This window comes from Eurytemora carolleeae, unplaced genomic scaffold, assembly GCF_000591075.1.
Source record: "Eurytemora carolleeae unplaced genomic scaffold, Eaff_2.0 scaffold166, whole genome shotgun sequence".
NCBI classification, from domain to species: Eukaryota; Metazoa; Arthropoda; class Copepoda; order Calanoida; family Temoridae; genus Eurytemora; species Eurytemora carolleeae.
The window spans coordinates 187,842-203,934 of NW_019396125.1; the positions used below are offsets into that span (position 1 = coordinate 187,842).

At 35.8% G+C, this 16,093-nt stretch overlaps 1 protein-coding gene across 1 annotated transcript; it reads left to right on the top strand.

Annotated features, from left to right (window-relative positions):
* The first annotated feature begins 6,944 nt into the window (after positions 1 to 6,944).
* Positions 6,945 to 13,929, top strand: LOC111695669 (golgin subfamily A member 6-like protein 22). The gene is made up of 8 exons (XM_023465067.1): positions 6,945 to 7,013; positions 8,077 to 8,166; positions 8,209 to 8,463; positions 9,246 to 9,385; positions 11,396 to 11,504; positions 12,578 to 12,707; positions 12,762 to 12,838; positions 13,699 to 13,929. Exons 1-8 carry the CDS (start codon positions 6,945 to 6,947, stop codon positions 13,927 to 13,929), a joined length of 1,101 nt encoding a protein of 366 aa, XP_023320835.1.
* Positions 13,930 to 16,093: the final 2,164 nt, after the last annotated feature.

A 16,093-nucleotide genomic window follows, 5' to 3' on the forward strand; every position in this document is an offset into this window, starting at 1 on the left:
CCCTACTCTGCTACCCCTACTCTGCTATCCCTACTCTGCTACCCCCTACTCTGCTACCCCTACTCTGCTACCCCCTACTCTGCTACCCCTACTCTGCTACCCCTACTCTGCTACCCCTACTCTGCTACCCCTACTCTGCTACCCCTACTCTGCTATCCCTACTCTGCTACCCTCTACTCTGCTACCCCCTTCCTTCCTGTCTTTTATATCCCTTCGCCCTAATCTTAAACCTACAAAGAATTATTGATTTTAAAGGAATGTTCCCTGTTTTGAACTCCGTGTATTGATCCATAATTGTTGTTCTAAACCATTAAGTTCAACCAAGAAATAGAGAAGGGGATATGATATAGTTCTTTTTGGTTAAATGTGTTTCTTTACAATGAAGGGCGAAGGCATGTTATAGAGCATACAGTTATGAATTATGATTATTTATAAAGTCGTATGTTCGATTCGCAACAGCCTGAAAAGCTCTAAAAAATACTGTTGTAAAATTGGGAATTTCCCTTTTTAAATGGGAATGTCACTTGAATTACAACGACGACGGTTCCTTGAAAATTGAACCAAATAACGATGCACATCTTTATCCAGATTGCGGAGAACACTGATTGAAAAGGATTGATCCTAGGATTAAACACTTGAAGCAACGGTTGTACAAACAAGTTGAACTATCGGAACAATGGATAATATATTCAGTACAATACACCCGTATACGATATTGATTTTTGGAAAATTATTATTTTCTATTGTGACAAATAGTGTACAGTAGGGAGTAGGAAGTAGGGAGTAGGGAGTAGGGAGTAGGGAGTAGGAAGTAGGGAGTAGGGAGTAGGGAATAGGAATGTCAGTAATGAAGGTGATAGTGTATCTTGTTGATCAAATTATGCTAAATTATGTTGACACAATTTCAAGCCATGTTCATTAGGCAGTTATGCATGCCTAAGGCAGAAAAGGGAGGAAGGTGTTGGGGGGGGGGTGTCAAAAGAATAAGATATAGAGGGTGAGGGGTGGGGAAAGGTACTTAAAGGGAAGTATAAGGGGGAAACGTGATGAAGTACTTCCTATCTTTACTTTTATCTTAACACATCTTCAACATTTACTTTAACTCAATATTTCTTGTATTTCTTGTATTTCTTGTATTTCTTGTATTTCTTGTATTTCTTGTATTTCTTGTATTTCTTGTATTTCTTGTATTTCTCGTATTTCTTGTATTTCTTACATTACTCAAATTTTTAACTTTCTAGAAAGAAACTATAACGTAAGCTACTTCTCTTCAGTTTGAACCGACTCACAAGACAAGTGGTTTAACTCGTAGTTCAACTGCTTCTGGCTATTCTTTAAATATCTGGCTGTGATCTTCTATATATATACTTTGCTTGTCTGTGTGTCCGTTTTTACCCAATAAACGTCAAAACAGACAAACCGATCAGGCCAAAACTTTTTGAGGAAACTCACATGACCCCAGGGAAGGTTTATAGATACTCAAGTTTACAAGGTTACAAAATTTGGTCTTAAAAATTTTTTGATTTTTGTAAATAAATTTAAAATCCACAAAAGAATATTTTTAAATCCGCGAATTTTTTGTTCCAATTCCTACTAGTCCTCTTCAGAATATATTCTTATTGTGTTTCTTTTCAAAGTTTCTGCTGAATCAGAAGTATTAATCCTCAGTACTTATGTTTATTAGAGATTTTGTACATGATTCACAAAAACAAGGAATTATAAAGGGGGACTAGAAACACGACTTGAATTAGTCCGATGAATAAGCAACAAATCATTCGTCCAGTGCAAACAGACCCATTTTATGAAATAAATTGATTTTTAGGCTTGCAATTGCTTAAATCGTGTCTTCCTTCTCCATAGTTTCAAAAAATTGAAAACTTTTTGCTTCTACAATTACCCTTTCCCCTTTACTTTTATCATTTATAAATCATACTTCCTTATCTCATTTCCCCCTTCTGACCTACCTTTCCCCTCCCTCCTAGATTCCCCCTGTTTCCGGCCCCCTTATCTATCCGCCCCTGATGAGAAGGGTGAGTATTAGCTCCTTAATTATCCGTCCTAACCCCCTCTCCATACCGGATATTTTCAACCCAAAAACCAACTCAACCAAAACCTTAAATAAGCCGAATATTTTAAAGTCAGTCGTCCGTGTCATTCATAGGAGGGAGAAAATGAAAGGAAAAAGAGGAAAAAGAAAGGAAGGAAGGAAAGGAAGGAAGGAAAGGAAGGAAAGGAAGGAAAGGAAGGAAAGGAAGGAAAGGAAGGAAAGGAAGAAAAGGAAGGAAAGGAAGGAAAGGAAGGAAAGGAAGGAAATAGCCGAAGGAGTTTATATAGTTCATTTTGGCACCAGCCGTGCACGACAAATTGTAAAATTGACATTTAAGAAAACAAATAGTAGTGTTAGCTGCGGGGACATTGAGAAGAGATTAGGTCCAATCAATTCCAGATAAAAGGTTTGGACAATGTTTTATTCATTATATAAACCTAACAATCCGCTCTAGGTTTGTATAATATTCATTGAATGGGCCCACACGCAATATGGATTCAAAAATATTAATAGAAATAAACTTGTTGGATAAATAGGGGGTGAATGGTTTTCATAGAATGCAAATTGGAAATATTTTACAGAGATATCAGGGTGGTTTCTGGACACAATGGAAACTCTTATAATCAGAGTTGACAGTGCAGCAACTTAAAATCTTAGATCTCTAACATTCAGCCTTAAAAATGGAGAATGGAGTAGGAATACTTTGTTAAATAATGGAGTAGGAGCAAATTTGATTTAATCGAGTAAGAAATAATAAAATATAATGCAATAGGAATGGATTTTATAGTTTAAGAAGGTTGGATTAAGTAGAATGGAGTAGGAATGAACTGGTTAGAATGAGTAGGAATGGATTGGTTAAAATGGAGAAGAGATGAATAGAAAAGATTACTAATCTATTGGACAGATTGAAAAGAATGAATTGGTTAAAAGGATTCATAAAAGATTGAATAGTTTGAAAAGGTTGGATTGGTTAAAATAGCCTAAGAATGGATTGGACGGATTAGATAGAATGGTGTAGGAATTGGTCGGATAGATTGGATAAAATGGAGTAGGAATGGATTGAATGGGTTGTGTAGAAAGTAGTAGGAATGGGTCGGACGGATTGGATAAAATGGAGAAGCAATGTATCGGATGGATTGGATAAAATGGATTGAATGGATTAGATTGAAAGTAGTAGGAATGAATCAGATGGATTGAAATAATGAAAAGGATCTGGGTTGCCGTGTCTGGGATAAACAAGGAGTATCGATCTATTTATAGACCAGACATGCACCTGACAGCATCAAACCTAGTCCTGGAGTTAACATCTGTTTAAAAAGGTACCCGGAGTCAGGGGAGATGAGAACCATATGTCACCAAACTTGGATCTCAATTAAACTCAGGTTTGAGTGAATCTAACCATAAATAATCCGTAGTCCAGCGTCATGTTCAGGATTAGGTAGGATTATATGATGATTCAAACATTACAATTCAATTCAAACAGAGAAACCTGAAAACTTCTAGTTCTAGTTCTACAATAGATACCAAAATAGAAAGAAGAAATGATTTTAAAGATCTAAATTTTGATTAGTATGCTTTATTATCGGTTAAAAGTCGTAAATATACAAGTTTTTAATTTTACAAAACCAGACGTGATTAAAATTAAAGTCATGGTACGCTTTTTTTTCAAAATATGTTTTATGTCTAAAATGCATTTATCAGATACTTTCTGAACCAGAACCAGAACTAAACGCAGAAAAATGTTGTAAAAAGTTTTTTGATCAAATTCGCGACGCATTTTCTGACGCGGAGCGGAATATTTTAGAAGCGTGGACGCGTGGAGGGACAACTTAAACCTTGAGGAATTTACAATATGTCGGATATTTCAAACGAAGATCTCTATTTTCCTTTCGGTTGAGCGGTGGATTTTAAGACTAGAGGGAGGATGGACGGATTCATATTTCTATTAAAGAAAAATGTCAAAGAATTTGTATAAGCTGATGGAGCAGTGGTGAGACCACCGAAGTTCTAGCTCCTACCCTGATATTCATTAGATAATCCAGGATCTATCCTAACCTTAACAATAACATAATATCCGTCTCTACCCGGAGTAGAATGGGATGAAACCGATCTCCTCAGGTTTCGGTTAAACTCAGGACTCGGGATCAACAAGAAGATCAGCAGGTTAAATTCAATCATTGATCTTATTATTAAAAGTAGTCTCCTACAAAATGAAAGAGGGTATAGGATGAAAGCAAATCTAAATAACTTAGATGGAAACCATTTTAATCTCTATCAAATTATATACATAGAAAAATTATATAAATCAGTTTTCTAGAGACTTAACTTTAAGTGATCCTCCATTTGTAAACCTGCATGTCCGATTCACAATGGTAAACATGAGGTAGATATCCTCGGTTTTCTATCTGAAGAAGTGTTGAAGTTGAAAAGAGGGATACTTCATAATTTTTACTCAGGTTTAAAGAGGACCGTTGTGAGTTGCACATGCCAATTTGTAAATGAAGGGTCACTTACAATAATCTGTCTGAGAGCCTTTATACAGTCTCTCTGTAGCTACTCTGTAGCTACTCTGTAGCAACTCTGTAGCTTCTCTGTATCTACTCTGTAGCAACTCTGTATCTACTCTGTAGCAACTGTGTATCTACTCTGTAGCAACTCTGTAGCTACTCTGATAGCTACTCTGTATCTACTATATAGCAACTCTGTATCTACTCTGTAGCAACTCTGTAGCTACTCTGATAGCTACTCTGTATCTACTCTGTAGCTACTCTGTATCTACTCTGTAGCTACTCTGTATCTACTATGTGTACGAAAAGTATCCTGTAAAAGATTTGAAGAGAGATAAGACCAGACCAACCCAGGACTAACAAGCCTGAAAATTACTCCTGAACAAGACCCTGTCCAATGTGACAAAATAATTAAAAGGAATGTCTTTGTGCGTCAATTATCCTGTTAGAAAAAAGTCAGCCCCGGACACGGGTCAATAATTTACAAAAGAAAAATTGAAGCTGAACAAGAAAACTAGAATTCTGATTTATCTTTTCTAAACTTTCCCTGTTCTCCGTCTTGGTTCGGAGTTTTGATAATTGATGACAATTCAACCCTAGTTAATTACAACTTACAACTTCTAGAGAGATTAACAGAACCATATGCTATAGCTCTAAGAGTATCCATTAAATAAAGCATTAGGCATAACAATGGAACTTGAATCTTCTAATCCTTAAATCTTTGCAATCTGATGATGTAAACATTTGATATTTCAAAATTAGATTATTCATAATTTGAAGTAACAAAGGTCTAAGGCATTGGTTGCAAAGATATAGGGATTAGAAAATCAGAGTTTGTGGCAAATACTCAATTTCTTTACTTTTGAACATCATGCAAATTTCAAATTTTCGCCACAGGAGTCAGATAATATTTCTTTGTATCCTTTAAGACCAGGAAACACAGAAACGGTTCTAAAGTCTCCGAGAACTAATTTCAAGCTTCATTCAGGTAAAGTGTAGGATTTCCATGTATTTATTCTAATCCGGAGAATTGAACCATAACCAGGAGTTCCAACTCTAGGTAGTGTATTTCATTCAAATAGGAGTTCCAACTCTAGGTTAACGATTTTATTGAACTAGAAGTTCCAACTCTAGGTTCAAGATGTCATTGAACTAGTAGTTCTGACTCCAGGTTCAAGATTTCATTGAACTAGGAGTTCTGACTTTAGGTTCAAGATTTCATTGAACCAGGAGTTCCAACTCTAGGTTCAAGATTTCATTGAACTATGAGTTCTGACTCCAGGTTCAAGATTTCATTGAACTAGGAGTTCTGACTCTAGGTTCAAGATTTCATTGAACCAGGAGTTCTGACTCTAGGTTCAAGATTTCATTGAACTAGGAGTTCTGACTCTAGGTTCAAGATTTCATTGAACTATGAGTTCTGACTCTAGGTTCAAGATTTCATTGAACCAAGATTTCCAACTCTAGGTTCAAGATTTCATTGAACCAGGAGTTCTGACTCTTGGTTCAAGATTCCATTGAACAAGAGGAGTTTCGACTCTTGTCACAAGAAATAATAGATCCAGGAGTCCTAACTCTACTCTAAATCTGAAGCTATAGAAACCTGGATTTTATATAACTTAAATAAAAATTTCTCTAATTACACTTTATTGGTTGTAAATGTTGTAAAAATTGTTTTCTAAAATATTTTTATTAATTTATGATGCATCTACAGGTTGAATTAGACCGTGAAGCAATGGTTTAATTCCTCCGGATAATTTATATTAAAAAATATATTTACTTTACGCCATTGATTTTTATCTTTTTATTCGATATGGCCAGTTTACGTTTTCTTTAAAGGGACAATTCTCGTTTTTACACAATATACAACTGTGTCAATCTGGGAAAATATTTTTGAGTTTTTAATAAAGCAATTGAGTCTTTGTCACTAACTCTGACTCCCTATATTTTTGCAACCCAATATGTCGTAAACCTTAGAAATTTTAAACTCTGAAGTTTGTTAGATCAAATAATCTAAGTTTGAAATACCAAAGGTTTACACAATTAGGTTGCAAAGATATAGGGATTAGAATTTAGAGATTAGAAAAAATTGGAGTTTGTGGCAAGGAAAAAATTCCTTTTTTTGGGTTTGAGACATAAAGTTTTTATTTTCAAAATAGGTGAACAGTCTCATTAACAATAGGTTTAAGGTTCTTTAAATGTTTCCTCAATTTTGGTAAAGGTATTCGTTCTTTGTAAGAAATCCAGATATCTTTGAAACCTGATGTCGTAGACCTTTAATAATATNTCAAGTTCAATACTTATTGGTTTAAGATACTGCAGGGGGGTGGGGCTAATGGTAAATAGAGCAGGTTGAACGAATAATATCTTTATCTTGATATCAGTAGAAGATGCAGGTGGTTCTAATGAGGGTTGCGGGTTGGAGCACATGCTCCAGGTGGGGTAGAGAAGGGGGGCAGGTGGAGGAGGGAGGGTACAGTTCAGGGTTCTATTCTTGGTATAAGATTGGCAGGTGAAGGTGTTACTATCTCTGGTAACCACAGGGATCAGAAGAACCGAGAGTAAACAATGAAACCTGGAACCAGGACGGATAAAACAGGGTGGATAGCGGATACTGATCTTTGCTCATGTTGGTTTTTGGTGTAAACATTAATGTATCTTCAGATAATCTTTTTAAAAATAGTTAAAAATATTAAAAGTAAGAATTCCCTATAGATGTAGTTGAATTAGCTATACCCATGGTTCAACTATTTATTCACTAAAAAGGGGAAGGTTCAGAAGTAGATTCATGAGAAGGTTTAGGAAAAGGTTCAAAAGTAGATTCATGAGAAGGTTTAGGAGAAGGTTCCCCGACCCCATATAGTACACAAAATTGTATTTGTCACCTTCATAATTCCAAGCCCCTCTCTCTTCCTTTTACTACGGGACCTCAGAGTCTCTTCTCCACACTAAATATGTTAGTTTATTATTTGACCATTAGGTGTCTCTAATTTATGAATTTAACATGGCAATGACTTATTATTATTAACTATGCTCAGACAAAGAAAGCTTTATTACTTTTAATAAAAAGTAAAATATATTCAAGAATAATAAATTTTCGATATCTCAAAAGAATATGAGAGGATTCTGCAAAGTAGGATTAAAGAAATACATATTAAGAATGGAATACAATCTCTCATTAATGGAGTGGATTGTGTAGTGATTGTTTATTTCTATATCAAGAGATATAAACTCTTATTGGGGGATTTCCAAGTCTGCAGTGTAATACCGTAGATAATAATACACACCCGTGAATTCCAGTGTTGAATATTAGGTGAAGGTTGATAAGAAAGTTCAAGAGAAGGTTAAGGTTCAGGAGAAATTTTGCTAAAAGGTCCAGGAGAGGGTTCAAGAGAATGTTCAAGGAGAAGGTTAAGAGTGGTTTAAGTACAGGTTCAGAAAAAGGTTCAGGAGAAGGTTACGGGGAAGGTTACGAGTAAGGTTCAGGAGAAGGTTTAGAAGACGGTTCATGAAAATGTTCAGGAGAAGATTCAGGAAAAGGTTCAGGAGAAGGTTCAGGAGAAAGTTCAGGAGAAGGTTCAGAAGAAGTTTCAGAAGAAGGTTCAGAAGAAGGTTCAGGAGAAGGTTTAGGAGAAGGTTCATGAAAATGTTCAGGAGAAGATTCAGGAAAAGGTTCAAGAGAAGATTCAGGAGAAGGTTCAGGTGAAGGCCCAGGAGATGGGCCAGTCAAAGATTCAGGAGAAGATTGGGCAGAAGGTTCAGGAGAAGGTTCAGGAGAGAATGTCCAGGAACAGGTTCAGGAGAAGGTTTCGAATAAGATTAGGGGGAAAGTTCAGCAGATGGTTCAAGAGAAGGTCCAGGCGAAGGTTCAAGAGATGGTTCAGGAGAACCCCCCCTCCCGGTTCCGAAGTACACCTCTGTCCACAACTTTATATTTGTAACCTTCATATTGTCAGAATCCCAAGCCTCTCTCTCTTCCCCTTTCTACGGGACCTCAGACTGAGTCTCTTCTCCCCCACCAAATATATTAGTTTATGATTTGACCGTTAGGTGTCTCTAATTTAAGAATTTAACATGGAAAACAGTTATGATTACTAACCATGCCTAGACCAAGAAAGCTTTATTACTTTTGATAAAAAGTAAAATATATTCAAGAATAATAAATTTTCAATATCTCAAAAGGATATCACAGCAGTCTGCAAAGTAGTATTAAAGAAATACTTATTAAGAATGCGAAAGAATAACTCACAGTGATGATTAAATGCTAATATGTTAATTGAAATGTTAACGGATTTTTATTAAAGAGATTATTCTCTATTAAGGGGAGTTCCAAATCTGCAAGAATCACCATAGATGAACTAATAAATCCGTAAGTTCCATTATTCACGGGGGTAAATTATATTATTAATGGGGGGAAGGACTGAAAGTAAGTGAAGTTGAGAAGGTTCAAGGAGAAGGTTAAGGAGAAAGTTTAAGAAAAGGCCCAGAAAAAGGTTTAGGAGAAGGTTCAGGTAAAGGTTCAGGAGAAGGTTCTGGAGGAGGTTTAGGAAAAGGTTCATGAAAAGGTTCAGGAGAAGGTTTAGGAGAAGGTTCAGGAGAAAGTTCAGGAGAAGGTTCAGAAGAAGTTTCAGAAGAAGGTTCAGAAGAAGGTTCAGGAGAAGGTTTAGGAGAAGGTTCATGAAAATGTTCAGGAGAAGATTCAGGAAAAGGTTCAGGAGAAGATTCAGGAGAAGGTTCAGGTGAAGGCCCAGGAGATGGGCCAGTCAAAGATTCAGGAGAAGATTGGGCAGAAGGTTCAGGAGAAGGTTCAGGAGAGAATGTCCAGGAACAGGTTCAGGAGAAGGTTTCGAATAAGATTAGGGGGAAAGTTCAGCAGATGGTTCAAGAGAAGGTCCAGGCGAAGGTTCAAGAGATGGTTCAGGAGAACCCCCCCTCCCGGTTCCGAAGTACACCTCTGTCCACAACTTTATATTTGTAACCTTCAAAATTGTCGGAATCCCAAGCCCCTCTCTCCTCCCCTTTCTACGGGACCTCAGACTGAGTCTCTTCTCCCTCACCAAATATGTAGTTTATGATTTGACCGTTAGGTGTCTCTTATTAATGAATTTAACATAGCATAGACTATTGATTACTAACCATGCTTAGACCAAGAAAGCTTTCTTACTTTTAATAAAAAGTTAAATATATTCAAGAATTATAAATTTTCAATATCTCAAAAGGATATTACAGGAGTCTGAAACGTAGGATTAAAGAAATACATATTGAGAATTGGATACAACCATGGAATTGTAAAAGTGGATTTGAAAGAGGATTAATATTCTGTCAAGGAAATATCGTAGTTTTTGTTGGAAATACATTTTCTAGTATGGTGACGATGTAGAGGGAATATATTCAATGTCGTAAATTTACAACACACTATTTTAATCAAGTTCAATACTGGGAGATGGGCAAGAAGGTTATGAAGAAAGTTTAAGAAAAGGTTCAGGAGAAGATTTAGGAGAAAGTTCAAGAGAAGGTTTAGGAGAAGGTTCAGGAAACGGTTTAGGATAAGGTACTGGAGAATGTTCAGGCGAAGATTCAGGAGAAGGTTCAGGAGAGGGTTCAGGAGAAGGTTTAGGAGAAGGTTTAGAAGAAGGTTCAGGAAAAGGTTCAAGAGAAGGCTTTGAAGAAGGTTGAGGAGAAGGTTCAGGAGAAAATTGAAGAGAAGATTGAGAAGAAGATTGAGGTTCTGGAGAAGGTTCAGAAGAAGGGTTTGAGAGAAGGTTTAGGAGAAGATCCAGAAGAAGGCCCCCCCCCCCCTCCTCCACTAGCACCCCCAAAGTAAACATTCGTCTACAACTTTATATTTGTGACCTTCATAATTACCAGAATCCCGAGCCCCTCGTTCCTCGTTCCCTCACCATTGAATCAATAATGTCCTACACCTGCCTTGCTCCTCCCTCTTCTACGGAACCTCCGACTGGGTTCCTTCTCCCCACCAAATATTTAAGTTTAATATTTGACCGTAAGGTGTCACTTATTTAAGAATTTTTACATGGCAAAGACATATTATTACTAACTTTGCTAAGACCGAGAAAGCTTTATTAATTTTAATAAAAAGGAAAATATATTCAAGAATAGAAAATTTGGCAATTTCTAAAATAGATACCACAGACACCTACTCAGTGTGAATAATGAAAATACAAAAATCAATAAGTTAATATTTAAGTTGAGATGTTAGAATCTAGAGCTCTACATAATACCCTGTTTGTTAGTGAATTTATTCACAATAAATATGGACCTAGCTCCTCAATCTACCATTTCTATATTCATCTGACACAATGTACCACACAACTGTAATTTCTAAAATCAACGGGAAAAGAATAAGATGGTTGAAGAGACGGTTTACAAGAGAAAGTCTAGGACAAGGTACAAGTTAAGGTTAAGTTTGAGGAGACGAGAAGTCTTTTTCCATTTTCCATTTTCTATTATAATCAAAAAAGAGGTCCTTTTTCATTTCATGTAGGATCTTATTCCAGATCTCAGAGTTGTCAAGTCTTTACTAGTTTAAATTCTATACCTTAAATTAGAGAGTAATTTGCGAGAAGCATTTTTGTATATATATATATAAATGAATATTCGTGTGTTTTTATCATTATTACACAATTTTCTCAGATCTGTACCTTTATTGTTTCAATAAAAAGTTTGAAAGAGAAAAAGTTTGAGGAGAAGGTTTAGGATAAGGTTCAGGAAAAGTTCAAGAGAAAGTTTAAAAGAAGGTTTAAGAGAAGGTTTAGGAGTAGGTTCAGGAGAAGGTTCAAGAGAAGGGTTAGAGAAGGTTCAGGAGAAAGTTTAAGTAAAGGGTCCAGGAGAAGGTTCAGGAGAAGGTTGAAGAAAAGGTTCGGAGAAGGTTCAAGAGAAGGTTCAGAGAGAAAGTTAAGGACAAGGTTCAGGAGAAGGTTCAAGAGAAGGTTCAGAGAGAAAGTTAAGGACAAGGTTCAGGAGAAGGTTCAAGAGAAAGCTAATCGCCTGTATATCTTTTTAAAATAGTCATTAAAGTTCAGTATAGTATCCAGCCATATTCCCAAGAATCTAACTGAATCTGTATCTTTTATGCGTCTAATTCTTCGCGTAGACTCTCCTAATTTAAAGAAAACATCGGGACAGTCGTTTTGTGCATTTAGGGAATTTTTAAATAATATTGCATTAGTTTTCTCAAAGTTAATAGTAAGTTTATTAGACATGTACCAACAAGTTATTTTTTCTAATTCTTTATCTATTTCAACTTTAGAAACTTTTACATTTGTTAGATATTTAAAATAAAAAGTAAATAGCTTAGACTTGATCCTTGAACAAGACCCATCAATATAATATGTTGCCTATAGCCGGCCAAACGGCTGGACCAAATGAGCTGAATTTACGGGTAGCCGGGGGGTGTCTTGAGCTATAAAAAATTGAAAGATTTTTTTTTATTTAAAAAAACGCCGAGCCGAGCCCTGCAGCTAGTCTCTTATATTTCGAATAAGTCTGAGAAGGTACTATGTATGTGTATATCGACTTTTTGCCCCCTGCCGCGTAAGTAAGACTCAAACAATTGCAATGTGTTGCCCCTAATTCTTGCGTTTTCAAGCTTTTTTCAGAAGTATCTTGTAATCAATACAATTCCTGCGTTTTCAAGCTTTTTTCAAAAGTATCTTGTAATCAATACAATTCCTGCGTTTTCAAGTTTTTTCAGAAGTATCTTGTAATCAATACAATTCCTGCGTTTTCAAGTTTTTTCAAAAGTATATTGTAATCAATACAATTCCTGCGTTTTAAAGTTTTTTCAAAAGTATCTTGTAATCAATACAATTCCTGCATTTTCAAGTTTTTTCAAAGTATATTGTAATCAATACAATTCCTGCGTTTTCAACCTTTTTTCATAAGTATCTTGTAATCAATACAATTCCTGCGTTTTCAAGCTTTTTCAAAAGTATCATGGAATCGATACAATTCCTGCGTTTCAAACTTTTTCAAAAGTATCTTGTAATCAATACAATTTCAGGCTCAGTTGAAGGTTCAGGAGAAGGTTCAGGAGAAGGTTCATGAAAGGTCCAGAGAAGGTTCAGGAGAAGTTTTTGAGGAAGGTTCAGTCAAAAGTTCAAGAGAAGGTTCAGAAGAAGGTTTAGGAAAAGGTTCAGGAGAAGGTTACGGGGAAGGTTTGAAAAAAGGATAAGGAGTATGTTTAGGAGAAGGTTCAAGAGAAGATTGTGGACAAGGTTCAAGAAAGTTTTCGGAAAAGGTTTTGGAGAAGGTTCAGAAGAAGGTGTAGGAGAAGGTTCAGGAGAAGGTTCAGGAGAAGGTTCAGGTGTAGGTTCAGGAGAAGGTTCAGGAGAAAAAACACCATGAGATGACGGGTCTAATGAGGATAATTTGCTCTAGTATGTGTGGATAGAATGAAAAAATGCGCAGATGCCTGATTGCAGAGATGTCCAAAAATTTCTAGATTTTGAAAGATTCTTTCAATTTTTGTTTTCGATCTAGTAAAATGCAGAAAGTATGAAAACTTGTATCCATCTTCAAGATAAAAAAGAATGGATGTCTAAAAAATAAATTCTTGTTTTCTAAGCGCTGAGAGTACATATTCTGGGATACCCTGTGCACGTGCTATCGTGCTACCCCTGAGAGGAACTAATCAACCCCGGGTAAGAATGTAGACCAGGAGAAGAATGCAGGAGATGGAATCCAACTGAGAGGAACGCTAAACTCAGCTTGGGTCTTTAAATACCCAACCTTGCTCTCTCTCTCTCTCTCTCTCAGGAGAAGGTTTAGGAGAAGGTTCAGGAGAATGTTCAGGAGAAGATTCAGGAGAAGGTTCAGGAGAAGGTTCAAGAGAAAGCTAATCGCCTGTATATCTTTCCCGGTTCCGAAGTACACCTCTGTCCACAACTTTATATTTGTAACCTTCAAAATTGTCAGAATCCCAAGCCTCTCTCTCTTCCCCTTTCTACGGGACCTCAGACTGAGTCTCTTCTCCCCCACCAAATATATTAGTTTATGATTTGAATCTTATTCAATATTTTGTAATCTTCTCTCCGACTATTCTTAATCTTCCCTTCGACTATTCTTAATCTTCCCTCCGACTATTCTTAATCTTCTCTCCGACTATTATTAATCTTCTTTCAGACTATGCTTAATATTCTCTCCGACTATTCTTCATCTTCTCTCCGACTATTCTTAATCTTCTCTCCAACTATTCCTAATCTTCTCTCCGACTGTATTTTATCTTCTCTCCGACTATTCTTAATCTTCTCTCCGACTATTCTTAATCTTCTCTCCGACTATTCCCAATCTTCTCTCCGACTGTATTTTATCTTCTCTCCGACTATTCGTAATCTTCTCTCCGACTATTCGTAATCTTCTCTCCGACTATTCTTAATCTTCTCTCCGACTATTCCTAATAATTCTCTCCGACTGTATTTTATCTTCTCTCCGACTATTCTGAATCTTCTCTCCGACTTTTCTTCATCTTCTTTTTCAATAAATTTCATCTTCTCTTTGACTATTCTTTATTTGTTCAATTATCTGCAACAGTTCTTCATATTTTCTACGACTATTCTTAATCTTCTCTCTGACTATTCTTCACCTTTTTTCGACTATATTTCATCTTCTCTCTGACTATTCTTCATCTTCTCTTCGACTATATTTCATTTTCTCTCTGACTATTCTTCATCTTCTATCCGACTATTCTTCATCTTCTCTCCGACTATTCTTATCTTCTCTCCGACTATTCTTCATCTTCTTTCCGACTATTCTTAATCTTCTCTCTGACTATTCTTCATCTTCTCTTCGACTATTCTTCATGTTTTCTCCGACTATTCTTCACCTTCTCTCCGACTATTCTTCATCTTCTCTCCGACTATTCTGAATCTTGACTCCCGCTATTTCTAAATCTTCTCTCCGACTATTCTTCATCTTCCCTCCGACTATTCTTCATCTTCTCTCCGACTATTCTTCATCTTCTCAGCAACTATTCTTCATCTTCTCTCCGACTATTCTTAATCTTCTCTCCGACTGTTCTTAATCTTCTCTCCGACTATTCTTAATCTTCTCTCCGACTATGCTTAATATTCTCTCTGGCTGTATTTTTATCTTCTCTCTGACTATTCTTCATCTTCTCTCAACCTATTCTTCATCTTCTCTTCGACTATTCTTCACGTTCTCTCCGACTATTCTGAATCTTCTCTCCCGCTATTTTTAAATCTTCTCTCCGAATATTCATCATCTTCTCTCCGACTTTCTTCATCTTCTTTCCAACTAGTTTTAACCTTCTCTCCGACTTTTCTTCATCTTCTCTCCAACTAGTTTTAACCTTCTCTCCAACTTTTCTTCATCTTCTCTCCGACTATTTTTCATCTTCTCTCCGACTATTCTTCATCTTCTCTCCGACTATTCTTCATCTTCTCTCCAACTATTCTTCATCTTCTCTCTCCAATTAGTTTTAATCTTCTCTCCGACTTTTCTTCATTTTGGCTCCAATATGATACTTGTGGACAAAAACTCTTTCATATTTTGTTTAAAGATTCTTAATGTAGATAAATGTTTTTACGGTCTAGTTTAAAGAGTAAGAGAAAGTGGTATCAAGCATTCACGTTAAATCTCTTATTTTAAAATTTCTAGACAAGATTTGAGGTTTTAGCTGTATGGAAATATGCAACAAAACTACTGTTATCTAACAAGTAGATTTTCGTTTTTTATACTTTTGTTATGATTTAATTTTCTATCATGTTTTGACGGTCATACTTCAGGTTTCTTCTGACACACAGTTTCCATATTTAGAGCGTATAATTAATGTGTCTAGATCTTAAAGCAGATATGGTTTGGTTAACAACCTATTAAATGGATATCAGATACCGTAGGAAGAAGTAAAGAGAGAAATCGTGTTTATCAATCATAATTCTTTTACAAATGCGGATAACAATTTATCTCAATCACCCCCCTCCCTCCCCCCCTTCCTCCCTTTACACCCTTCTCCCTTTTCAATGAAAGCTTAAAAATTGCGCTCAACATTTTGAAAAATTTAAATTACTGGTTTGCAAAATTTGAATAAATAAAAGTATATGGAAAATCATTAAACAAAACTTTTTAAAAAATATGGTAGTTTAAATCTTTGTGTGAAGTGATCTTTTTTATTTAAGTTACTATTATATAAAATTTGCGGAATTCCATGTTTAAAAGAGAGCCGTTTTTTGTAAATAAATGTATATTTCCGTTGGTCGCCATTTTAAAATTTTCGTGTTTAAGACGGAGAATAAAATCGGTTTGACATCAACTTGCTAAACAGAAGATAATCTTGAGACATGCGAGAAAATTTTAAACTTTCTATAGACAAGATTTATAAAATATCTTTTTCTGTTGAAACAAGGAATTATATTTTCTAAAGATAGGATTGACGACCTACGGTATGAATTACTGCACGTGGGTCTTTAAATTACAATCTTTCTTTAAATATGTTTTAAAGGTTTTTAATTTTGTAAAAAAAAAAAAATTCTTGATAATCCGCGAATTTTTTTTTAAAAAT